Genomic DNA, 27,048 nt, shown 5'->3' on the forward strand with positions numbered 1-27,048 from the left:
GTCTTCTTGGCAAGAGTTGGGCGACAGCGACTCCATCGCCCATGGTCGCCGTCACCCCAAAATAGATCAAGAAAGTTCGTTGTTGCCATCCGGTGTAGGGGCGGCGACAATCCTTTTGCCCCTTTTCTTTTTTTTTTTTTAAAATTAATTTTGATTATATTAATTAAATCTATTTTAGTAATTAAGAATAATTTTATTTACACTATAATAATTAACTATATATTTTAGTTAATATTAATAAATAATTTTAAATAATTATAATAATTATTGTACTTAAATATATATTTAATTAAAAATAATTTTAGATTTAACAATGATAGTTTTAAATTTTAATTAAAAATTAAAAAATTATTCTAATTTAAATATAATTTAATTTAATATTTTAATTTAAATTATAAAAATTCAAAAAAAATTATATAATTTTTTTTATATCTTTAAGTAAACATAATATTTTATTTTTTAGAAAGGTGAAAATACAAAACAAATCACTCAAAATAAATAAAAAAATGTCATGTGAAATATATAAATACCATATGCGCATTTTAGTAAAACAAAAAAGCCCAAAACATGGTCAAAGCAGTTAAAAAATACAAACGCACAAGGAGCGCGTGTATGCACCTTCTGTTAATTACTAACGGAAGAGGTGTTTTTTGTTGAGTTTTACATAACATAAGGGGATTTTAGCGTATTTCAAAAACACAAGGGAATTTTAACTTTTCAAACAAAATAGGGGTATAAAATGCATTTTAACTTTTTCAACAAAACACAAGAGTTTAATGCTTGGGACCCTTCCCTTGGCATTAGGAGGAAGAGTACGAGGAAGAAGAGCGAAAGAAAAAGGAGGAACGCAAGCACTTACCTCCGACGATGTTCACGCACTATACCCCACCAAATGCTCCTAGGGGTGAAATATTAGTCGTAGTGGAAATAAGGACTGATCAATCAGTGACCGAGAAAGATGAAAGATAATCCCAAGAGGCTCAAATCAGACAAATATTGCCGCTTCCATCATGACATGGGGCAACAACAGAGGAATGCCATCACCTCCAAGATGACATAGAAAAATTGATCCAACGTGGACACTTGAAGAAATATATCAACTGCTATCCACTAGGACGTCAATTTGACAGCGGACCGAGTGCGCCACCTCGAGAGCTAATATGAAATCCAACTCTTCATGACGACAATCTTTCCACAACAGGAGTCATCTCATGACCTCAAGAGCTCGAGACATTGTAATGTATATTTTAAGTAATAAAGTTAGTTTTCTTGTCATAGCCTTAACAAATAAAATAAATTTAGACGTTGAGATCCTTGAAGTTTCAAAAGGACCCTAGAGCAAAATCATCAGTCCTAGTGGTAAAAGTCGCTATTATCCCGAGACCCATAAATGAAATTTCATTGAGATCCACGTCATGCTGGTAGTATCCATTCATTTACAAGGGTAAAAAAAATAATATTTTACATGCAAGCCACACAATAAATACATACACCTTATCACATTATAAGACTCTCAATACCATTATAAATACCTCACCACTACATCAGTCTCATAACACTTTTCTGTTAGATATTTATTGAAAAAAAAATCATATAGTCGTTAAGTGTATGAGCAAAAAATATTACTTTTTGAAAGTTACATGACCAAACGTGAGAATCATCTAATCAATGGAACAAAAAACATAAAAATTCTAACGGCTATATGCTAAAAATATGATATTTTTCAATACCTAACAAAAAGGTGTTACAAGACTCAAAATACTACTTTTTAAAAATTACTAAATAAGAAGTGAGGATTATGTAATACAATAAACAATGAAAAAGTCCTAAGTCATGACATAAAAAAGCATTATTCTCCTTATTTAATGTAACTAATTTCTAGTCATGAGTTCCTTTTATGATAATTTTTCATGTGTGATAGTACTTGTATTGCATGAGATGTGATCCACACACACTCTACCCTCATTTAATTCTAGGGATTTAAGTCTATTGCAGACTCTAAATTCACTCAGAATTCCCCTTTTCCTAGGTTGCATCATTCCAACATTAAATTGGAGTCTTAAATGAAACTGATAATGCTGTCTTTCATCCTCTTTATGTCTTAATAAGACTCCAAATATTTTACTTTTAGATAAATTACAATGAATTTATTGAAATTTAATATAATTATAAATATTTATTTATTATTTTTTTAATAATAAATTAAGAGTATTTATAAGTTTTTTAAAAGTATTTATAATTATGTAATTTTTTTTTAAAAAAAGCTATTCTAATTTACCATAATCGAAATGTGTGTCGGCGTATAGTGCAATCAATTATTGCGACAAATGGATCCAACGTCCAAGATTTATAATAAGAATGGACCCATAAACATTCTAAAACAAATTGAAAGCGCCATTTGAGATTGAGATCTCTCTAACTAAATCCCTAATCTATTCAGATTCCAAATTTTTCCATAGAAAAAGGGCTCATCTTCTCACCACATGCCCAGTTGTCTACTCGCACCTCCACCAAACACCCAGTGGTCAAACTCCACGGACACCGCCAAACAAGTCAGAGCCAGGTTGACTTTCTCATCACAACCACAAATAGTATGCTGAATCTACGGCTTCCAGCACCACCTCCATTTAATATTGTATCCCGCGCAGCGCAGGATCTGGAAGAAAACTTTACTCTACTCTCCTCTACTTCTGTGCATACACACCTCCAATTGTATGGAAACTTCTCAGTTTCAGATCTTTGAATGAACCCTTTTCAGTTTCTCAACCCACATTCAATTCTCTTCAACTTCTACCTGTTTTCTGCCACAAAATTTTCCCTTTTTCTTTCAAGAAAACACAAAAGAAAAAGACATTCTTTTCACTGTTATATTCTTGCAATTTTTCGTTGCAAGTTTTTCATGTACAACTACCAAGTTGCACACTAGGCAAAAGGTGAGCCACTTTATAGCAAAGTCATAGTCTATTCATTTCGCGCAATTATCAGAACTTTTTGTATTCTGGGCTATCCAAGATCACTTATTCTTGCTTTATGGGATGTTCCGTTGAGATACAAGCTACCCTTGTTCTGTTGTGGTTGTTGATGCTTTTCTCTTCATTTTCTTGAAGTTGCTCGTCTTGATCACCTTCCAGTACTCAAGATTTTGACCAACTCTGAGTGTGTTCTTGATTTTCAGAGGAATGGGGAATTCATGGGTTCAGTTCGGTTTCTTGTTTTCTGCTTCCTTTTTACTTGTAACTTGTCCGTTTTCCTATGCTCAACTAGCTCCGACAGAGAGCAGAATACTGTTTCAAGTTCAGCAGCTTCTTGAATATCCACCAGCTCTTCAGGCCTGGAACAATTGGACCAACTTCTGTTTTCTGCCTCCAACTCCTTCTCTTACAGTAGTCTGTTCAGGTAATCACATCACTGAGTTAACCATAGTAGGAAACAAGAGCTCCCTTTCTGACATTCCCAAGCTGTCTGCCTCAAACTTTGCTGTTTCTCAGCACACGCTCTCTGATAGATTCTCACTTGATTCATTCTTCACTGTTTTAACTAAGCTTTCAAGTCTGCAGAAGTTGTCATTAGTTTCTTTAGGATTATGGGGTCCGTTGCCGGGGAAAATCAACAGGTTTAGGTCGCTTCAGGTGTTGAATGTCAGCTTCAACTTCATCTACGGTGAAATCCCAGAATCAGTATCAACTTACCAGAGTTTAAGAAGTCTTGTGCTGAGTGATAATCTGTTCAATGGAAGTATTCCAGATCTAAGTGGCTTATCAGTTCTTGAAGAGCTGGATTTGAGTAACAACTATTTGGGGGATAAGTTTCCATCCTTGGGCAGAAATCTTGTGCGTGTCTCTCTTGGGAACAATTCTTTGAGATCTGAAATCCCACAAGATTTAAAGAAGTTGAACAGGCTCCAAGTGCTCGACGTTTCGTCCAACAAGCTCGTTGGACCAATCCCGTCTTTCTTGTTCTCGTTGCCATCGATTCGTCGCATTAGTCTTGCCAAGAATCAGTTGAACGGAGCACTTCCACTGAACATTTCATGCAATGGAAATCTTACGTTTGTCGACATTTCAAACAACCTTTTGATAGGAAAGTTGCCTTCTTGCCTTGCATCGAATGTGGGAAAAAGGACGGTTGTAATTATGTGGAACTGTCTGTCGAATACAACCTCAAAGTATCAGAGATCCTATTCTTTCTGTCAGAAAGAAGCATTAGCTGTTAAGCCACCTGCAAGAAACCCGGAGGAGCAATCAACTTTGAAACTTGGCATTGTACTTGGCATTATAGGGGGCATTGTGGCAATACTAGGTCTGTTGGGGTTGTTGATTCTTGTTATATTTAGAAGGGTACAAAGGAGAAGGGGCAGTGTGTACAAATGTGACAGCTTTGTGATTGAAAAAAATCCCAGTCGCGGCTCTCCAATTGGAAGTAAGTCTATAAAGTCCCTTGTTTCTATTCAATTTTGCATCCGATTCTTGCAAGTTAATTGTTTGTTATATGTAAGATTTTTGTTTATTCTGATACAAGATCACTGTTGCATTTCATTAGGGCATGTGCCACAGCCGATGAGGATGACTTCTTTTGGACTGCCACCGTATAGTGTGTTCACACTGGAGGAAATGGAAGATGCAACAGACAACTTTGATCCGTCTAATCTAGTGGGAGAAGGATCACAGGGTCAGGTAAAGAGGCCGGTTCCATGTGCTTTTGAGTGCATTTGTTTGAATGTTATTGACCCACCTCTCGACCTTTTACAGCTCTACAAAGGTTGGCTTAGAGATGGCTCAGTGGTCCTAGTAAAATGTCTGAAACTAAAACAGAAGCGTTCACCTCAAGCTCTGCAGCAGCACATGGAAGTAATATCAAAGCTGAGGCACCGGCATTTGGTCAGCGTCCTCGGTCACTGCATTGTCACGTACCAGGATCATCCAAGCACAGCTAGCACGGTCTTTGTCGTCCTTGAAAATATTTCCAATGGCTCGTTAAAAGATCACCTTATCGGTACAGCACTTTGCCTGGTAGTCTGAAATTTGACAAGGATTGAGTTTTCAGATAGCAAATGATGCATTTTTTCCATGTGGCAGATTGGAGAAAGAGGGACGTCCTGAAATGGCCACAAAGAATGGCGATCACTATGGGCATAGCGAGGGGTATTCAGTACTTGCATACTGGAGGAGTCCTTGGAAATGACCTGAAAATCGACAACGTTCTCTTGGACGAGAGCCTCACTGCAAAAATAAGCAGCTACAACATAAATTTACCGTCTAAGGTGAAATTCATTTATATAGAAGAAGCATATATCATAACATTAATGCATAAAAAATGTGTAAATTCTTAACAGTTCTCGTTTTTTAACCTTTAAGGTCGGGGCAGAAAGCCCACTTAATGGACAAGACACCGCAAATCACCCAAACAGGTAAAATTTGTTTACACTTTACGGCAGTCGTATATTTGTTCCATATAACCCTTTCTCTTATTCGTTGTCTGGTATTAATATGCAGTGAAAATCCAGAAAAGGAAGACATTTACAGGCTGGGAGTAATTCTAGTTGAAGTTATCACCGGCAGACCTATAAGCTCTCAAAGTGAAATAGATGACCTCAAGTTTCAGGTACCACAAACCTTGGATTTGTTTCACAGTGTCTGAATTTGTTCACCTGAAGTTACTTGATTTTGTACTACAGCTGGAGAGGAGCTTAGCAGAATCACCATCAAAATTACGGGACATGATCGATCCATCTATGCGTGGAACATTTGCTTACGAGTCGCTGAAGACGGTAGTTCAGATAACCATAAACTGCTTGTGCAGAGATCCGATGGGCCGACCAACGGTGGAGGATGTGCTGTGGCATATGCAGTACTCAGTTCAGGTTCAAGAAGGATGGAGTAGCAGTGGAAACCTCAGTGGAAATCTTAGTGGAAACCTTAGTAACAAGTTCTAATAATTCTGTTTCTCTGTTTGTTGCATCAAATTCTGGTCCTTTTCTATGTAGAAATCATAGTATGTTTCCAACCTTCCACTAAATTAAGATTTGTATCTAGCAAAGTTGATGAAAATCTTGTAACTAGTTTGAGTTCTTCCCCATGAAAACAGTAAATCATACTTCAAAGAACAGCTCATGCTAGTTGTAATAAATTTTCACCTAAGCAAATGTACCGCCCAGAACACTTAAGGTAAGAATATGTGAGAAAAGAAAAATATGTTGCCCATTCCCCTTTCCTCTTTTGGATTATTTCAACGGTACAACTAATCCGTCAACTACTATTTCCAAATATGATTATATAAATATACAATAAATTTAAGAGATAATTATACGTCTTTTCATAAGATTTGGTATAATTATATATAAATTCTATATAATTTTAGAAATTACAATTAATACCCATAACGTTTGTTTTCGTCCAACATATAAATTCGTCAATTAATCATAATTTACAGAATTTGTTGATATCGACAAAAAAATAGAATGAAAATTCATTTTTACATTCGATTGATTTATTACAAACTTATTGTACGTCAAACAAATATTTTTTCATCAATCTACCCTTATATATTCACATGGGGCATAGCAATTTACCCCCTTGTAGAATTTTTCCTTGTGTTATTAAAAAAGAAGTAAAATACACCTCTCATGCGAAAGGTGAAACACACACGCCCTACGTACGATTTGGATTAAATTTTACCTATAAAATGATATTTATATCCCTAAATTTGAATCGTTGGATTTTCTTTATATATATATATTGACGGTGGAGATTTGATAGAGAAAAGAACGGCTTAGATATTTTCTTATTTTGATCAACGGTTCATATTTATCTATAAAATCAATGGCGTGTATCTATTTAAATTAGATTGATGGTTCAAATTTACACAAGTTATAAACATAAATTATAAATTCTATATATACAACATATATAATATAAATAAAAGATATAAAAATAATTATAAATGATACATACACATACATATATACATATAATATTAATGAAAGAAATATACAAAAAAATAGAAAATAGGGGGAGGAGTGGCGGAGTTCGTCGTCGACGAGGGGCAGGCGACAATGACGGGTAAATTATACATACACTTACATATATACATTATATGCATATAATATTAATAAAAAAATATTAGGAAAATAGGGGGAGGAGCGGTTGAGTTCATCGACAACGAGGGGCGGGGGCAACAGCAACTGGTACCGGAGGAGAAAGAAAGGCACATTGGTTGGTTTCGGGGGGGTGGGGGGGGGGGGGAAGGGGGCAGGATTCTAAGGGAGGGGAAGGAGCAACAGGAAAGGGAAGGGTAGGGGAGGGAAATGGACTTCGGCGGTTAGGAGAAAGGGGGCTATACATACATGTATGTATTATGTATATAGTATATATCTTTATATAGACATCATATATATTATATATATTTTAATATTTTCTATATAAATTTATATATTAAAGTTGGACCGTTGATTTTTTAAGATAAGATATCAACCATTAATTTAAATGAGATTTTATATGAAAGTAGATCGTTACGAATTTAATATGAATCGTTGATTTGTGTTAAATAAGATTCAATGATTGTAAAAAAAAATACAAAAAAAAAGTTAAAAAAAAAAGAAAAATGGGCGCGTGTATCACATTGTTCGTGTTGGTGAGGAGGGTATTTTGCTCATTCTTTTAAACAAAAGGTTGCAAACGACTTGTTTTTTCTTAACAAAATGGGGTAAATTGCAATTTTCAAATAACACATGAGAGTGGGATTCATTTTGCCCTATTCACATGCTAATGCATGTATGGAAGTACATTTATTTTTCTTTGTTTGGAGTTGAAACTGTAAGCTTTCATAAATGATCAAAAACGTACCAAGAATAAGCTAAACAAGTAGTGAGCAGTTTTCAGAACTCAAGAATGCAAAAAAACACAAATCAACCTATGCCAGAAGGACTAAAATGGGAACCATTAAGAGCCTTAGACGAACTCGCAATCTCCATCAATCTGCCAAAACCTTTGTGATAGAGTAGTCTCCCAACCCTTGGCTCGTTCCATGAGATCTGCTGCTGAAAGAAAAGAATTATCAAACAGTAGCCTGTTGCACGACCACCACAAGAGCCAATAAAGAAGGAGAGCATGAGCAAAAACTGAAGTATCTAGATTGCGAAACATCCTGCGAAACCGAACCTCTGGATTAGAATGATCACAAGAGATGCAAGCCCAGGGGTGATGAGAAAGTGCCCAGGCAAGACGAGCGAAATGGCACCGCAGGAGAGAATGGAGCAGATCTTCTCCCATGAGTCCACACCAAGGACATGCTCCGACAACACTCACTCCCCTCCGCGCAAGATTGGGAGAAGTAGGAAGCGAGTCACGACATGCTCTCCAAGCGAACATCCTGACCTTCGACAGAACGTCAGCTTTCCAAATAAAATGCCAATTCTCAGAAGTATAAGACGTAGAGCCCATCACAACAAACCGCCATGTGCTCACGTCCCTTGATTGAGGAAACAATACGCACTTTTCACCGAGTACCAACCATGTTTTTCACAGTGCCATCGCATCTGATCCTGGCCACCCACTGTTGTGGAAATCCCTAGAATGTGTTAAAATTTGAAGTTTGGGGAACATAGTATATTCATGGTAGTAAATTAGAGAATGAAAAGAAGGAAAAAACTAGGCTTTATTCATCTCAAACTCAAGTCCTTTATTCATATAAACTCTCTCGTTCTGAAGGTACAGAGATATGAGACTATATATAAAGAATAGTCTTAGCTAAAGAAGAAAACTAACTCACTTTGAACTCTAGTTGGCAACAGACTCAACAAAACATTAAATACTGGAATACTAATAAAAACAAATACTGAGAACAAAAGGATAAGTACGAGCAGAACTCTCAACAGCCCCCCCCCCCCCAAGATGGAGCCGAGGAAGCGAGGCCAGCTTGCAAAGGAATCATCCGAAGTCAGCAGTAGGTTGTATCAGGATGGCATCATTATTATCGCATCAGAAGGGAATGGATAGCGGAACGGAGACATGAAACAGAACGAAGGCTCAGAAGCCTAAAAACCCAAGGCCTACTAAGACCAAAGGCCACAACCACTTCACGGTTGCACAAATCACTTAAAGCCACAAAGGCTTATAGAACCATAAAGGCTCCACCAATATTCAAAGCCACAAAGGCTCATAGAACCACAAAGGCCCTACCAATATTCAAAGCCATAAAGGCTCATAGAACCACAAAGGCTCTACCAATATGGCTCATAGAACCACAAATGCTCTGCCAATATTCAAAGCCACAAAGGATCATAGAACCACAAAAGCTCTACCAATATTCAAAGCCGTAAAGGCTCATAGAACCACAAAGGCTCTACCAATATTTAAAGCCACAAAGACTCATAGAACCACAAAGGCTCTACCAATATTCAAAGCCACAAAGGCTCATAGACGAATTTCAGAGAAGGAAGAAGGAGATCATCAGCGTTCGATTTTGTCAAAGTTCCGTCGATGAATGCAGTTTCATGCAGCGGTGCTCTAGGGTTTCAAAAGCAATGAGCAAGTATGCCAGCGGAGGCGTGCTAAGGTTTCAAAGGCAGCGAGCAAATATGTCAGCGGAGGCGTGCTAGGGTTTCAAAAAGCTCTCTTTTTCTCTCTTCTTCTTCTTCTTCTTCTTCTTCTTCTTTTTTTTTTTTTTTGAGAAACCTGCTCTGATACCATGTTAAAATTTGAAGTGTGGGGAACAAAGTATATTCATGGTAGTAAATTAGAGAATGAAAAGAAGGAAAAAGCTAGGCTTTATTCATCTCAAACTTAAGTCCTTTATTCATCTAAACTCTCTCGTTCTAAAGGTACAGAGATATGAGACTATATATAAAGAATAGAGTCCTAGCTAAAGAAGAAAACTAACTCACTTTGAACTCTATTTGGCAACAGACTCAACAAAAAATTAAATACTGGAATACTAATAAAAAAATACTGACAACAAAAGGATAAGTATGAGCAAAACTCGATAAGTACGAGCAAAACTTTTAATAGAATGACCTCCACATTGATGAATTGGAAGTTGCAGATTCAGTCCTTAAGTTGCAGAGTTAAAGAATACAGAGACAGAGAAGAAGATAGTAGCAGAAAGGAAAGATGAAGTTAACAAGTAACAATAACTCTACATCGCTTGTACGTGAAAGAAACAACCAGTTCATCCCCCATTTGTGGTGCAAACCTGAAGAGCTCGGATCAAAAGCTGAGTCACGTTAATAGCCATCCGGATTCTGAGTGAACCACCCCAAGACTTATCCCAATCATCCATCTCCATATCCCGGAATTTACCTAGCGTGTTTGCAATAAGCACGGCAACCCTAAGGTTCATTTTACTCAATAGAAGGTCATGGACATGAACATAAAACTCACATCAATCAAGATTGACATTCAATGGATTCTCATTAACCCCAATGCCATTAAGGATCAATGTATTCTTCTTGAAGCTCCAGGGGCAACCCTTAAGCGCTCTATTGCCATTGATTTAAATAAAAACCCGCCCCTCTGCCAGACGCTGTTTCTCGAGACCTTTGACCAGGTTCAACATACTCTTAATAGAGGAGACCAATGCCTCGAATTTAGGCTGTTTAGATGACAAAAATCTTCCCACCAAAAAAAGATTATAATCTTCACGGCATACCATAGGCCATTGGGCATCACCACCCCCGTACCCTCCTAGGCTGTCATTTGCAGAGATCGCCCTAACTTGTGACAAAATGCCTCCACCACCCAAAGAATGTGAAGCCGAGATCATTAGGCAGAAAACCTAGAGATAAGCGTGACCAGCAAGGCAACACCCAACCCCTCGCACCGCAGATGAATAGCACAACCACCTATCAAGAAAACAAAAACACAAAGAACAAAGTCATTGAAAGAAACGCTAAACAGAAAACTAAAGACCCTATCGCCAAAGAACAACAACGAGATCGAAGGCTAACAAAGTCGAAACCAAATAGAGAACGCGAAGCAACGAAAGAAGCACTGTCTTAGAACGACAAGACAAGTCAAAAATGAAGAGAAAAGAACACAGAATAACGACCACCCTAAGCACACAACACCCGAAGAACGATCAGCTGCAACCAAAAGTAGAAACTCCAGCAGCACCGCCGCTTGTGAGGAGCATATGCCCCAAAATCTCATCGGAAAAGTCAAAGAACAGTAGACCGGAGACGAGAAGAAAGAGATGCACCAAAGGTAGGATGCTCATGTAGATAGAAGTACATTTCACCTTTCATCGATTTTGATAAATTTACTTATATATTTTTACATGCTAATGGATGTGATGAGATACATACCACTCTTACAAGCATAATTTGATTCAAAAAAATTTGTTTGACGCATAATAAGCATGTAAGTCAGTTTGGAGTAAATAGAAATTTTCGTTCACTTTTTTGCTAATATGAGCAAATTACATGAATTTTTACTAACAAAGGAATTTAGTTTTAGACGAAAACAAACTTTAGCTATATTAGGTGTAATTTTTAAATAACAGAGTTATTTACGTGTAATTATATCAAACTTTTAGAAAGATCGATGTAAGAATCCCTAAATTTAATTAATTCAGCAATACGGAAAAGTCCATCTTATATTAGTAAGATTCTTGAAATTATGTTAGGGTGTATTTGGATTTGGAGGAGATTTGGAGAAATGAGTTCAAATTACTCAATTTGCAATACATACATATTCATCAAAACATAATTCAAAATTAAAATGAAATAATTTGAAATACTCTAAATGTAGAATCATCCAAACAAATTTAAATTTTTTTCCATTAAAGAATTTAAATCTATAATTTTAAATTTTTCAATAGAAATGCAACCTTAGCTTTTTTTACTACCCTAATGAATGCGTAGACTAATGAGACCCACAAGAGTTAAACCCTACACATATTTCAAATTAACAAAACGGTGCATTTTCTGCTCCTTTAACAAACCCACCCTTACAAGAGCAGTGGTTTGTTTGTGCAATGCGAGTTTAGAGACAGCCTATGAGGCACCAAATAGCAAAACTAGTGAAAGATGGACTCTACAAAGAAGCCATTGCCCTCCACACACAACACCACTCTGCTGCTATTCCTCCAACGAATTTCACTTTTCCTTACATCCTCAAAGCGTGCGGCGAGCTCAAGGCAACATCACAGGGCCAGATGCTCCATGCCCACCTCCTTAAAGCTGGGTATAACAATAAGCATACTACAACGGACCTCACCAATATGTACATGAAACTTGGCTTTGTTGGGAGCGCCGGAAAACTGTTCGAAGAAATTCCTCACCCAAGTGTATCTATTCTTAATGTTGTGATTTCCGGGTTTTCACATAATGGGCTTTTTGAGGAAGGTTTTAGCGTCTTTAAACTGTTTAGTGTACCTAGTCTTAGGGTTGATTCGGTTACGGTAGCTAGTGTGGTGTCTGCGTGTGGGAATGTCGTGAATGGGGTGCAAGTGCACTGTTTGGCGGTGAAGATTGGTGTGGAAAGGGATGATTATGCTGCCACGTCGCTTATGACGATGTATTTGAACTATGGGGAGTTGGGTTCTGCTGCAAGGTTGTTTGGATCAATTGAGAACAAGAATGTGGTCTGTTACAATGCTTATCTGTCAGGCCTTGTGCAGAATGGGGATGTTGAAATGGTGTTACGTGTGTTTAAGGAAATGCGAGGATTGTTATATGAGAAACCTACTGTGGTGACAATGATTTCTGTGCTCTCTGCTTGTGGAAGTGGTAAGTGTATACTACTTGGTAGGCAGCTTCATGGGCTTATAGTGAAAGAAGAATTGGAGACCGATACTAATGTTGGGACTGGTCTTGTGGATATGTATTCAAAATGTGGTTCTTGGCAATGTGCCTATAGTGTATTCAGAGAAATGGGAAATAACAGGAATTTGATAACATGGAATTCGATGATAGCAGGACTGATGTTAAATGATCAAAGTGAAAATGCTACTGAACTTTTTGTTGAGTTAGAATGTGAAGAACGGCTGGTAGCTGACTCCGCAACATGGAATTCCATGATCAGTGGTTTCTCGCATCTAGGAAAAGCAGATGAAGCTTTTCTCTTCTTCAGAAAGATGCTATGTAGTGGTTTAGTACCTAGTGTGAGATGTATAACTAGTCTGTTAGCAGCTTGTTCATCTCTATCCATGCAACATTATGGAAAGCAGATTCACGCATATGTTGCAAGAATGAAGATCACTGATGACGAATTCTTGGCAACTGCAATAATTGACATGTATATGAAATGTGGGCAACCTTCTTGGGCGTACAATGTTTTCAATCAGTTTCATGTAAAGCCTAAGGATCCTGCATTCTGGAATGCTATGATTTCTGGGTATGGAAGGAATGGGAATAATACAGCTGCTTTTGATATTTTTAATCAAATGGTTGAGCAAAAAGTTAAACCAAATTTAGTTACTTTCAGTTGCCTATTATCTGTTTGCAGCCAAACTGGCCTAGTTGACAAGGGATTCGAGGTTTTCAGATTGATGACTGTAGAATATGCTTTGGATCCAACACTGAAACACATGAATATCTTGATTGACCTCCTTAGTCGTTCAGGCAGGCTAGATGAAGCCTTTGAACTCCTTCAAGCATCAAAAGAAACTTCTGCGACTGTTTTTGCTTCTCTCCTTGGAGCTTCTAAGCATTATTCAGATTCCAAGCTAGGAGAAGCAATGGCTAGCAGACTATTAGAATTAGAGCCTGAGAACCCTATTCCTTTTCTGATTTTGTCTAACATATATGCTGGACAAGAGAAGTGGAAAGATGTGCACAAGATCAGAAAGTTAATGGACAAAAAGGGACTGAAGAAACACCCTGGCCTTAGTTCAGTAGGAGTAGCATAAAAAGGAGCAGCATGTACTTTCTACAACTGGCAATACTATCGGTTGCTTGGTTGTACTTTCGCCTTAAATGATGTGTGGTTACAGCATTCCTTAACACAAAGTATGTGAGATTTTATCTTTAAAACCTTTTGGATTAACTTTCTTAAATGTTACTGACTCAATGTTTGTGGTGCAGAAAACTTAAAGTAATCATCCAAGAAGTTTGGTCATTCAGTGATAAACAGGAGATCACATCTCCCAGGTTGATTATGCCATCTTCATTGTCCTTGCCTGCAGCAGCATAGATTCTCTGCTCGGAAGCAAGTGAGTCTATCACATTGCCAAGAGTTGAATTCCACTTGCATGTCATCGTCTTGACAGTCTTCCAATTGACATTGATTCTGGAAGCAGTATGAAGTTGCGGACGGTGAGTCCCTGCAGTCAATGTAGAGATAGACTATATTTTTGAGTGGAGGATCGTAGAAGCCGGACTCTTTTTCAATTCATACAATTAGCTGACAGAATTTCAAGGCGGTAAATTTAGCCAATTTTGCTCTTCAGGTAGTCTGCTGAATGTTTCTCGACACCGTAGTACTAATTTAGATCCACATTGCTATCTGTTGAAACTGCTATTGCTGGAGGGGGAGGCATTTTGCAGCAGCAAGGTCTTATTGCAGCTCCAAGATTTCTATAGATAACATCTGAAATTTGTGAATCCTTCAGGCTTGAGCATCCAGAACCTGAAACCTCTTATACTGAAGTTGCTGAGAATTTCCCTTTTGGCCCCTCAATAAGCAGTACTCGCCCAATTTGTTTCTCTCTCATTTTCTTGAATGCCCAGAATACATTCGATGGCATGAAAACTTACAACGGGATGGATAATGGAAGATTGTTACTAAGCTAATGTCAGATATTGTGTTACCTGGGAAGCAGTCAGCTTGCGGTATGGGCTCATGCCATGAACCTATAATCACATGTCTAAAGCAGTTACCGGGCTCTGACCTATCTGGAATAACTGCAGAATCAGTAATGAAGTTTTTAATGGATGACCTCCTGGTTTCAATCAGAGGTACCTACTGAGGCCTATATTTTGATGGCAGCAGCAGCAAGTCTCTCTGCTTCAACCGGATCAAGAAGTTGGCTTTAGCAGCATTTCAAGATGGATCCTTTTTAAGTAAAACCATACAGACCTGTCTGATGGGTGCATTCGTATGCCCCATTATCATTCTTGATGATAGATCAGCAACTCATTTGAGAAGATTCTTAAAGCAGTTTTGCTCCTTTTAGCAAAATCAAAAGCTTATATGTACATGCTGTGTTCCATCCTACCTTGTGGCTTGCTAAATACTTGCTCTGTAGGTATATACATGTAAAACAAATGATCACATCGTTTATAAACTAGTTTCTGTATTATTATTAGTTATATATTTTATGGACAAAATGTATAAAATCTCCTGTGTTTTAAAAAGCCGGTAAAAATCCCTTTCTGTTTTAAAAACAAGCTAACCCCCCCTGAATTTATTAAACGTAGCTCAATCGCCCCCTCTTTATTAAATCTTACTAATGGTGTTAATTTTTTTAAGAAATGACCATTATACCCTTACTTAATATATATTATTTCTTCCTTTAACGACCGTTGGATCTTTTTTGATCAAATATTAATCGTTAGATCTAATCAATTAATCTCAACCGATAGATTTTTAAAAAAATAAGAGGTCTAGATGTAACAAATTATTTACTTATATTATATATAAATAATTTAAAATTAAAAAATATATTATTCTTATATATATAAAAAGACTAACTATCCCACCCCTTCACCCCCACCACCATCTTTGTCCAATCTCCACAAATGCTTTACTAAAATAAGTGTGGTTGGTCTTGTTAGAATCGTCTTGAAGAGACAAGTGTCTGCGGTCGAGATTCGATTGGACGGGGACGAATCGACGACAGACATATTCGAAGGTCGTGGGTTGAGCCTAGTCTCTCCGATTGACCAAAACTAAATGTTCCTCTTGAAGAGAGGATTTAAATGGTACCACTGGCAGCAGAAAAATTGTTTGGACGACATCGAAAACTTTTCGGTGCTGCAAACTCATTTTCTGTTCAGTTTTTTTCCTTTTTCTTTTAAGTTTTTAATTAATTTTAATTATATTAATTAAAATATATCTTAGTTAATTAGAATTATTTAAATAATTATATAATTAAATATTTTAGCTAATTAAGAATAATTATAATTGTAAATTAAATATATATTTTAATTAATTAAAGTAGTTTTAGATTTAACATTTAATAATTATAAAGTTATTTGAAATTAAATATAATTTAATTTAATATTTAATATTAAATATATTTTAATATTTTAATTTAAATTATAAAAAAATATAAAAATAAAACAAAGATAAAAAAGAGCATTTTAGTAAAAAAAACACCTACGAGAAAGGTAAAAAATAGTTAAAAAATACCCCTACATGCACAAAGAGCGCGTGTAATGTACCTTCCTTCAATTATAACGGAAAGAGTGATTGTTGCTGAGTTTTACAAAATACGAGGGGGATTTTAGCCTATTTTTAAAATAGAAAGGAATTTTTAGCCGACTTTTTAAAATATGGGGGTTTTATGTATTCTGTTCTATATTTTATTAATAAATAAGAGCATCTTTTGGTTTCTCACTTATTTTGATATGCAATTTATTTTTTTTAAGTTTTAAATTAATTAATTATTTTTAAATTCTTTATTTATCATAGTTTTTCATAACTATCTTTTGATAGTTATTTTTTCTCATGTATTTTTAGAATTAATTTCTTCAAAATTATTCATTATCTTCTTTTGTCAATATCTTTATATAAATCCAAATATTTATATTAACTTATTTTTTAATATTTATTTTTAGATATATTTTTACTCCAAAAAAATCAATAATATTATAAATATTTTATTTTTAAAAATTATGCACAAACACAAAATGTGCGACATATAATAATTATTAGTTATATGAGGACCACCACCTACAACTTTTCTGAAGAAATATTAGATAAAAATAAAGAGGAAAAGTGGCTAATAAGAAGGTATTTCACATTCCAAGTATAAATTTTTACACGCTGTTGAGAGTATTATCATTTTCTTGAAGTGGGCCTTCTCCATCCTGCTTCGGCTTAGCTTTTAGGTAAAGTTTTAGCCCATCATATCAACTATATAAAAATGGCCATTTGGAAAACAAGTATGTATATTATCCGGTAAGTTTAGGGAGTGATTATCATGTAATTATTAAATTTGCATATTAAGGACGAAAATATTTAGAACATGCTAAAATGACTTGAACACTGCACTCAATAAAGTTGGTCAGGGAAGTTGCTATGAAAAACCATAACATGGGACTTAAGCTCCTCAAAGTTCTCTAAGTACTGTTCTACTGATTTAGTACCCTGCTGCAATGTATTGAATTCACCCAAGACAGCTCCTGGATCTCTTCCTTCAAATCGTTCATAAACCGCTTCGATAAATTCCTGCCAAGTGGGTAACCCTTTTTCCACCAGCCCTTGGAACCATAACTCAGCGCGACCATAGAGATGAATGGAAGCTAAGGATACTCGTTGATCTTCATGGATGGTATAAACTGTCTGAAAATACCATTGACACTTCCGGATCCAACCTCGTGGTTCATCCCCGTTAAACTTGGGAAATTCAATGTTGGAAATGGAAGGGAAACAACCCTATGAGCCGAAGAACTCCGAATCAGGTCGTGAGCTAGGTGTTCGCTCTTTTGGGGGAGCAGGAGCCTCGCCGAGTACTGATTTTCCACGATTGAGATGCTGCATTTGGTCCAAAAGGCCTTGCAATTGAAGATGGATGGTCTTCTGACCGTCCACGAGCTCGGAATAGGAATTCTGTAAACCAGCTTGAATGCCCATCATGTTTTCGAACTGCGCCTGCACTTGTTGTTCATGGACTTGACGTTTCGATTTTTCCTCCATCAGCCAAAGCTCTTGCTTTTTCTGCATATCCATGAGTTCCTTCATCCGTGTTCCATCCGCCATAGAAAAAAAAATTGTACGTAGCGAGGCCGAGGAAAGCCTTGCTCTGGATACCAAATGTTATGATTTGTTGTGGAATTAGGAGGGAGAAGAAAGAAACAAAGAGGGACTACTTGTAGAAACTCAAAGGTAGACTATATTCATGAAAAATTACCCAGACTTCTGTTACATACTCTCTTTATAGGCTGGTAAATACCCCCTTGTTATAACAAAACAACTAACCAATAAAACAGAAAGAAGTTAGGATTCGAAGTGGTGGTGCTGTGAGGTACGACTGCAGGCTGGAGTGCGCATTCTATTGAAAAACCTAGAACATTTGATTTGGAACGTTGGATGATCTGCCCCTTCTCTAAAACGACGTCATCGCACTTAAGCTGATTCCCCAATTTTAACTCAATACGGCGTCGTTGCTTCCTCTGTTATGCCCTCGATCTGACGGCTGAATTTGTTAATTGATGGACAGTGAGGATTATATCTTCTTCTTCCTACCAATGCTGTGACATGTGTGTGAGCGTTTCCTACAAACAGACAGAAATCAAATGCGCTGCAAAAACAAAAGCAAAACAGTAAAACAAAAGCCTGCAAAAAATAAGTAATCAGTATAGAACAGTTGAAGATTGAATTTAATTGAAGTAAGCACAAACAATAGAACAAGTAACACTAAGACGAATAAACTAGAGAGAGATGATCGGAGATGATTGGGTTGCTGATTGATTGATGGAAAATCGGTCGAATTGAGGGGGGAATTATTTTAAAAATACAAAAAAATAGAAAATTAAAAATTTAACGTGTTTTGAAATTTTTTAGAAAAGTAGGTGACATCGCGGTGTCCCAATTTATATTTTTTTAAAAAAAAAATTTATGTCACCGCGGTGGTTAACAGCGGTACAATGTTTTTTTAAATTTTTTTTTTAATCAGTCACCGCGGTTCGAAACCGCGGTAACAAATTTAAAAAAAAAAAATTTATTTTGTTTCACGATGAATAGTTGCCAATTTTTTCGTTAAAATTTTGACACCATCATGGCGAGTTATCAACCATCAAATATACCGTTCGATTCCCCTTGATGTGATGAACATTTTCCCTCAAACAATTTCAAGTTTTATCAATCGTAAATAATGAATTTTTAACACGACTACCGCACTTTTCGGCCGTCGATTCGCTGCCACCGGAGCGACCACGATCACGAACCACCACCACTGGACTCGCCTCGACCTAACAGTTCTAACGAAACCAACCTAGTTCAATTTTATTAAGTATTTGTTGAGATATGAAAATTTGAAGATTTTTCCACCGAAAATTCGCGCTGAAGCTGTTTGCTGCTATTTCTCCACTGTCGGGACCAATCACGGATTGAGATCATAGTTGTCGAATTCTGTTGTCCGGACGATTCCAACAAGACCAATCTTGCTCAATTTCATTAAATATTTGTTGAGAATTGAAAATTTGAAGATTTTTCGTCCGAAAATTCGCTGAAACTGTTTGCCAAATTCATTTTCTTTTTTTTTGTTTTGTTCAATTAAAATACATATATTTTAAAATAATTATAATTTTATTAAATTCTTAAATTCTTTTTAATTAATTATAAATATATATATTTTTTATAAGATAATAAATGCAATGAAAGTATAAGATAAATATACATTTGAGTGTATCACACACGGATTAATTATATTTAATTTATTATCATTTCATTTATAAAAAAATGTATATTTATAATTAATTAAAAAGAATTTAATAAAATTATAACTATTTAAAACATATCTATTTTAATTGAACAAACCAAAAAAAAAGAAAATGAATTTGGTAAATAGTTTCAGCGAATTTTCGATGAAAAAATCTCTAAATTTTCAATTCTCAACAAATACTTGATGAAATTGAGCAAGACTCGTCTTGTTGGAATCGTCTGAATGACAGGATTCGAACGGCTATGGTCTCAATCCGTGATTCGTCCTGACGGTGGATAAATGACAGCAAACAGCTTCAGCGCGAATTTTCAGCGGAAAAATATTCAAATTTTCATATCTCGACAAATACTTAATAAAATTGAACTAGGTTGGTCTCGTTAGAACCGTTAGGTCGAGGCGAGTCCAGTGATGGTGGTCCGTGATCGTGGGGCACTCCGGTGGCGGCGAATCAACAGCCGAAAGGTGCAGTGATCGTGTTAAAAATTCATTATTTACGATTGATAAAACTTGAAATTGTTTGAGGGGAAATGTTCGTCTCATCAAGGGGAGTCGAACGGTATATTTGATGGTTGACAACTCGCCGTGATGATATCGAAATTTTAATGAGAAGTTGGCAGCGATTCGTCGTGAAATAAAATAATTTTTTTTAAAAAAAAATTTGTCACTGCGGTGGCTGATTAAATTTTTTTTTTTTAAAAAACATTGTCGCCGCGGCGGTGACATAGAATTTTTTTTTAAAATGTAATTTTGTGAACCACTGTTAAACACTGCGGTGTCACCTACTTTTTTAAAAAATTTCAAAACACTTTAAATTTTTAATTTTCTTTTTTTTCTATTTTTAAAATAATTTCCCCCCGAATTGAGGGGTTTATATACGAATTCAATTTCCTGATGCTTCTGGCGACGAGTGTGTGTGTGTGTGATTTGCAACGGCAACATTCCCAGGAAGAGAGCCGTTGTTCAATTTCCTGATGCTTCTGGCGACGAGTGTGTGTGTGTGATTTGCAACGGCAACATTCCCAGGAAAGAGCCGTTGGGATGCTCAACGGTCATATTTCGTGTGTGTGAGATTTGCAACGGCAACATTCCCAGGAAAGAGCCGTTGGATGCCCAACGATCATATTTCGTGAGGTGTATATATATATGGTCCTTCCACTTCGCATTACAAAAAACCCTTCCCCTCCCCTCTCCCCTCTCCCCAAACAAGAAGAAAACGGTAATCTGAAGGCCCCCATTCCGGAGCAATGGATTTCCAGAGACTTACAAGGAGAGAATTGCAAGCTCTCTGCAAGAAGAACAAAATTCCTGCAAACGTGACCAATGCTGCCATGGCCGACGCTCTGAAAGCTCTCCAGCTTGTAAGTTTATTTATCCATTATTCAAATTTTGGGAGCGCTCAGTTTCATGTTTTCCTGTTTGATTTTTCTTGTACTTTGTAATATAATCTTGTCCTAAGGATTTGTTCCGGATTTTCCAGTGCTTTGTTCAGGTTTCTGGCCTTTAACTGCTTAACTTGATCTGATTAAATTAATTCTTTTAACTGGCATGTATTGAAATTATATCTGGAATTATGTTTATTTTTCTGAAAAGTTTGTTGAGGTTTTGAGCTTAACCAGGCATTTGTACATGGACGGATTCAGGGTTTTACATTCTTACTTAAATGTTGTCTTCTGTCTCTGTTACTGCTTTGTTTTTTTTTTTAATATTTTTTTCACTTTGTATTAATTCCTTAGTTTGAGAAAATTATTTTGATTTGTGATTGGCAGGTTGAAGGAATTGAAGAATTGACGCAGCTGTCTCAATCTTTTCCTGCACAATTATCAACTTAATCACCAGTGAGATGCGAGGTAACGTCTCCCTATGTGCCTCCAACTGGTGGCAGAAGCACACGCCGGAGAAATGTTGCGAAAGAAGAGCCTGAATCTGTGAAGCCAATGACTAGGACTCGGCGTACGGCTTGCAAGACCCTAGTTAAAGATGCTGATGAATCACAGGCAGTAATCGAAACTCCAGCATTGGTGGCGCAAACTAATAGAAAGAAGAGTTAGATGGCCTCGGCCTGTCGGAAAATGGATTCCCAGTTGATGGAATGTGTAGAGGAGGAAAAGAAAGATGTTTCAATGACTCCTGCTCCAATGGGAGTTACTAGCCGAAGAAGAAGGGTGAAGGAAGAGAGTGCGGTTCAGAAAGTGTATAGCACACGACGGTCAGTTAGGTTGGCGGAGAAGAATGTGGAGAAGTTGAATGTGGCGGAAAATGAAAGGTATGAGCTTTTCAAGAAGGAATTGCTTACTAAAGATGCTGGTGAAGATGAGGATATGACTTTGAAAGAAGGCCCGAATGATTCTGATGAAGTATCAGGAATTACTGGTATCTGTTCTTTCAGGGACTTATAAAATGCATTAAATCACGAGTGATGTTTTACATGTTTAACATTATATTGCTTGTTGTATGACCCTCTAAGTTTTCGATTTTCAGGTACCGATAGATGAGAGTTCTCAGGAGAAAGATAAATCAGAAGTTGTTTCAGCTGAAGAACAGGTTATATCAATGGTTCAAGAGATCGAAGTGGCACCAGGCCTGCACTTTGAGGCAGATGGTCCTAAGCCAGCGGTGAAGGAGAATAGTGATGTGGAAAATGAGGAAACAGGTATTGATTTTGAGACACAAGCTGAAGTTAATGAAAGTGAAAGTGTGTGTGTACCTCTTGGTCTGTCTTTGTAATTTTTATGAGCCAAATGATCTTTTACTATCTTGAAGTTAAAGTTGAAAACACGGAAGAACTGAATAGTGAGAAAGAGATAGGACCTCAAGACAAGGCTGCTGTCCACAATTTAGATGTGACCTTGGAGAAATTCACAGAACTCAGATTGCAAACAAGCTACAGAAGAAGTGTCAACTAGAAAAATGCTGGAGGATGTTACAGAAGCTGATTTCATTGATCATTTGGCTATCTCTGTACAACTCAACGAGGAGGCTGATAAAATTGAAATTCTTCAGCATGACGAAAGCACAAAGGTTGCTGCTGATCTGGTGCGGTCTGATGGAGTGGCTGTGAACACTTTCCGCTGTAAAGGAATGAACCGGGTGCAAAAGGTGTTCCACTCGGCTTTGCTGCAGAGTTAGATTCACAGCTCATCAGTCAACCAACCTGTTTGACGCCGAGTAAATATTCTGCAAGCAAGGCAACTGCAACAATGAAAATGGTGACTGCTTTCACAGATAACAAAGAGAACATTGGTAGTGGCAGTAAATTGGTTCTTGTGAAAGACAGAGTAAAGACAGCTAAAAACATTGTTGAGAATGCCGACAATTTGAATGAGTTGAGTGTGAGAAAGCTGTCCAAGATGTTGAAGGAAAAGCTAGAGATCACCAAGAAGTCAACTAAAAATGACAGTGGCAACGAAAAAGCATTACCAAGACCAGCTCTGCAAGCACTTCCTGTGAACCGATTAGTAGATGAAACCCAAGACTGATTGCTGCTATGCAAGAATTTGGTTATCCAGGGTCCAGGTAATCATGCAACCCACTTTACTTGGTGTTTAACCAATGTTTTTACCGCATGTTACTTGGTCTTTGGATTATGGTAACTGGCCTTCTCTATAGGTTATATGGAAAAAAAATTGAGGGTGAGAAAACATGTTGGTCTTTGATAATTAACATAATTATTACTGAAATTGATGTTTTCATCAAACAGGAAAACTGAATAAGTGTGCCTTGGAAAAGGCATGGACAGGATATATGAAAATAGGAGGGCAGAAGTCAAGCTTCTTGGTTTGCTGCTGCTGCTGCTTCTTTTTCCTAAGGGGTATCCAATAACATCACTCAATGTAATAATTTCAGTAATAATTATTACTGAAATTGTGATGTTTTCATCAAACAAGAAATCTGAATAAGTGTGCCTTGGAAAAGGCATGGACAGAATATATGAAAATAGGAGTGCAGAAGTCAAGCTTCTTGGTTTGCTGCTGCTCCCTCCCACTTTAAGAGATGGAATTTTGAGTCTTTTCCTAAAGGGTATCCATATCAAGTCTAATTTTTTATTATAAAAAAATAGAAAATTTATATTAATATAATTTTTTTAAATATATTAATAATATAACGAGTCGCGATTTGATTAAAAATTTTTTTTTTTTTAAAAAAGTCCCAAGTCGGTATTTGGAATACCGACTTCGAAATTGCGACTCCAAGTGCAATTTTCTTTTTTTTTTTAATCAAATTTTATTAATTAATTATATAATTTTGTTTAAATAAAATTGTATTAATATAAAAAGTTATAATTAAGTGTACAAATATAATATACAATTGTAAAAAATATACAAAATTATTCTTGACAATCTGATACTATACATCTGATTGTGTAGAAGAATTTCTTTGTTAGGATTGTTGTCTTGCACGCGTTTGCGCCCAATCCATCTCGTTGTGAATAATTTATAAAATTATATTATTTGATTAGTCCTTTTATTAAATATAGTTTATATTGAGCGATGTATTATTTAACCGGAGTATTTTATGATTTTGGCTATTTATATTAATATTCAACTAAATATCACATTTTATAAAAATGGTATAGTTGGTTACTTAAATATTAGATTTGTTATATTTAACCACATGCGTAATTCTATGTATTGTTGTTTCACTAAATTATATAGTAATGATAAATTGATAGAAAATTTATAGAAATATTCTAAAAATTCTTCTACACAATCAGATGTGTCGATATTGAATTGCCAAGAATAATTGTATATTTCATTGTATCATTTACAACTATACAAAAAAATATACATTATTACATTTATACACTTAATTATAATTTTTTAAATTAATATAATTTTATTTAATTATATATTAATTTTAATTAATTATATATATAATTAAATAAAATTATAACTTTAATATGTTAATTAATACAACTGTAACTCTAATATGTTAAGTATAATTAAATGAAATTATATAATTAATTATTTAAAATTTAATTAAATGAAAACAAAAAAGAAAAATTGCCCAAGTCGTGATTACACGACATGGGCTTTTCTTTAAAAAAAAAAATTGGCCCAAGTCGTGATACACAATCAAATGTGCCAGTATTTTTTACAACTGTACAAAAAAATATACATATTATATGTTTTTTTATATTAATACAATTTTAATATTATAATTTTTTAGACTTTAATATATTAATTATACATAATTAAATGAAATTATATAATTTAATAAAGTTTGATTATAAAAAAAAAAATACACTTGGAGTTGCAATTTTGAATTGCGAGTCCAAGTCGGTATTTGGAATCATCCATTTTCAAGACCTTTCCGTTGCTTCATTGGCTTCTTACTTGCCATAATTGAGAAGCCATGGATAACCCACACTCAATACTTCAAATTTTGATAGGCAAAGAGATACTTCCAAGGCGCAAATGTTAAATCCAAAAGTTATTTGAGTGCTTTCAGTAAGCACTTAATACTAACATTTATAAATATGTATTTCGATTGTATTATTTCAGATAATGGATGCTTTTCTACAATTTTTAAATTATCCAGTATGAATATTTTTTTGGTATATTTTAGTAATTATATTACTACTAAACTAATTAATAGTTTATATTTTTATAACAATAAATTAAAATTATATACTATATTTTGGTATATTAATAACATAGTATATATTATACAATTTATTTTATTACTTATAAATTATATAAAAAATTGGTGATTCGATCTCATAATTTAACGTAATAATAATAATAAATAAATAATAAAAAAAAAACCGAGCTCGAGCTCGAGCTCGCCAACTCGGTGTCATATGTTCTATGACAAGTTCTCTTTCACATAAATAATGTGGAAGGTTGGCAACAATTAGGTCGAGCTGTTGAGTTTTTTTTTTTTAAATGGTAATTACATATAATTATTTTAATAAATTAAACAATACGTAGATTCGATTAATATATTAATAAAAAATGATAATAAAAGAATAATTACATTTATATTTTCTGACTTATTGTTTTTACACAAATCAGTCTGCTTATAGGATAAGTAGACACTACGCACATGGTGTTACTAATATTGTAATGTCTTAAAGTATATATAATTACTTTTATATATGATGTATATTGGTAAAAAATATTAATCTGCAAGGGTAAAAAAGTAATTTAACATATATCAGGCACATATTAAACAAATACAATCCACCACACAATATAATTTCCAATACTACTATAAATACCAAAAATATTATTTTTTTAACCTAACTACTATTCATTGATAGTGACCACTCTTACTAAAAAACCCCTTCAAAAATCGTGTTTTCACTTGGTGAGTTATCGTGTCGCGGTAAAATTCTCAATTTCATCCCTTCGTAAAAACCTCGACCACATCAATATAAACTTGCATACACTCACAAGAAATATCAACATCACCTTACATATCCTATGCATTTTTCTGAAAATTATATGTCAACACCAACCTTGATTTTTTACTGTTATGAGTAGATTTTTTTAGTTATACAAAATATAGAGGTGGTTTATGTAAATAGACCATAAATCATAGGTATAAATGTATATTCTAAAATAAATTATAAACTAGAAATAATATAGTGATGAGAAATATCCATATGTTGGTGGAACTCGAATTATGATCATAAATTTATTCATAGGATATCAGTTTTAACAATTAAACTGAGATATCATTGAGTCATGAAAATTTTTAAAAGAGAAATAATGTAGTGATGAGAAAGTTGACAAAAATACAACACTATGTTTGTTTTTTATTTTCAAATTATTTTCGGGACAAGTCAGAACATACCCAATGTTTGTCATCATTCAAAAACACCTTATTTATGTGTTTTTAACTGTTTTAGCATAAATATATACATATATATACACACACACATACATAGATATATATAAAAAAGACATGATTTGACAATGCTTTGACAATGAATAGTAATTTTATCTCCCAAAACACAACATTAAACATACAAGACTTATTTTAAATTATCTCCAAAAATAAATTCAAACATATATACTATCTCTAACACACTTATTTATCTTTGTTTTTCTCTCTCTATCTCCACAAAACACAACGAAATACTCAAAAAATGAATCCAAACACTATGCAAGTATTGTCCAAGAATCACTCTTGAAAGCACATATCTCATGGTGAAGTAGGGGTTCAGAAATTAGGAATTGTCAGTGCACTAACGTCATTTGTATTATGACACATGCAGAGAGTCTGTCAGGCAAATCAAGCCATGTAAGACATGCGAGACGAGTCAAATACACATCATGTGACATGTGTAACAATTTTTTGGAATCATCTACCTTGCCAATGTTTGTGTTGGACCATGTGGAGAGTCAGCCGCTAGGTGACACGCCATGTTGGCCTCCCGAATGACTCAATAGAGCATCAATTGCCATGTTGGAAAATCAGTTGAGTTAGCAATCGCATAATGGGCTAAGTAGTATGTGAGAATGAATCAACTGCCACGTATGGCCGCCTGTTGGACGC

General features: G+C 35.3%; 3 protein-coding genes and 1 pseudogene across 5 annotated transcripts; 3 read left to right on the forward strand and 1 right to left on the reverse strand.

Moving 5' to 3' along the window:
* The first annotated feature begins 2,472 nt into the window (after positions 1 to 2,472).
* LOC105168133 (Leucine-rich repeat protein kinase family protein) lies at positions 2,473 to 6,069 on the forward strand. Of its 2 annotated transcripts, XM_011088081.3 has the most exons (7): positions 2,484 to 4,419; positions 4,540 to 4,673; positions 4,749 to 4,992; positions 5,076 to 5,260; positions 5,355 to 5,407; positions 5,493 to 5,601; positions 5,675 to 6,069. In XM_011088081.3, the coding sequence occupies exons 1-7, from the start codon at positions 3,180 to 3,182 to the stop codon at positions 5,930 to 5,932; spliced, it is 2,223 nt and encodes a 740-aa protein (XP_011086383.1). In that variant the 5' UTR covers positions 2,484 to 3,179; the 3' UTR covers positions 5,933 to 6,069. The 2 variants fall into 2 exon arrangements, with proteins under 2 accessions (XP_088740444.1, XP_011086383.1); XM_088884318.1 differs by having other exon boundaries at positions 2,473 to 4,419; positions 4,540 to 4,992.
* A 1,877-nt stretch (positions 6,070 to 7,946) lies between these two features.
* On the reverse strand, positions 7,947 to 8,438 carry LOC148787291 (uncharacterized). Its single transcript, XM_088883562.1, has one exon. The coding sequence runs from the start codon at positions 8,436 to 8,438 to the stop codon at positions 7,947 to 7,949; it is 492 nt and encodes a 163-aa protein (XP_088739688.1).
* Positions 8,439 to 11,863: 3,425 nt separating this feature from the next.
* Positions 11,864 to 15,243, forward strand: LOC105168135 (Pentatricopeptide repeat (PPR) superfamily protein). The gene is made up of 2 exons (XM_011088083.3): positions 11,864 to 13,945; positions 14,021 to 15,243. The coding sequence occupies exon 1, from the start codon at positions 11,992 to 11,994 to the stop codon at positions 13,843 to 13,845; it is 1,854 nt and encodes a 617-aa protein (XP_011086385.1). The 5' UTR covers positions 11,864 to 11,991; the 3' UTR covers positions 13,846 to 13,945; positions 14,021 to 15,243.
* A 5,430-nt stretch (positions 15,244 to 20,673) lies between these two features.
* On the forward strand, positions 20,674 to 25,078 carry LOC105168625 (uncharacterized; annotated as a pseudogene). Its single transcript, XR_016066750.1, has 5 exons — positions 20,674 to 20,903; positions 21,312 to 21,915; positions 22,010 to 22,239; positions 22,408 to 22,583; positions 22,622 to 25,078. The product of XR_016066750.1 is annotated as an uncharacterized LOC105168625 (transcript).
* The last annotated feature ends 1,970 nt before the right edge of the window (positions 25,079 to 27,048 follow it).

The sequence above is a fragment of the Sesamum indicum genome, linkage group LG8 (genome assembly GCF_026168435.1).
Source record: "Sesamum indicum cultivar Baizhima isolate 11 linkage group LG8, ASM2616843v1, whole genome shotgun sequence".
Taxonomy (NCBI): domain Eukaryota; kingdom Viridiplantae; phylum Streptophyta; class Magnoliopsida; order Lamiales; family Pedaliaceae; genus Sesamum; species Sesamum indicum.

Coding starts and splice junctions, on each gene's coding strand:
- LOC105168133 (XM_088884318.1), top strand. CDS start 3,180: ATGGGGAATTCATGGGTTCAGTTCGGTTTCTTGTTTTCTGCTTCCTTT. Junction 5,261..5,354: donor ACATAAATTTACCGTCTAAG/GTGAAATTCATT, acceptor TTAACCTTTAAG/GTCGGGGCAGAAAGCCCACT. Junction 5,602..5,674: donor TAGATGACCTCAAGTTTCAG/GTACCACAAACC, acceptor TTTGTACTACAG/CTGGAGAGGAGCTTAGCAGA.
- LOC105168135 (XM_011088083.3), top strand. CDS start 11,992: ATGAGGCACCAAATAGCAAAACTAGTGAAAGATGGACTCTACAAAGAA.
- LOC148787291 (XM_088883562.1), bottom strand. CDS start 8,438: ATGGGCTCTACGTCTTATACTTCTGAGAATTGGCATTTTATTTGGAAA.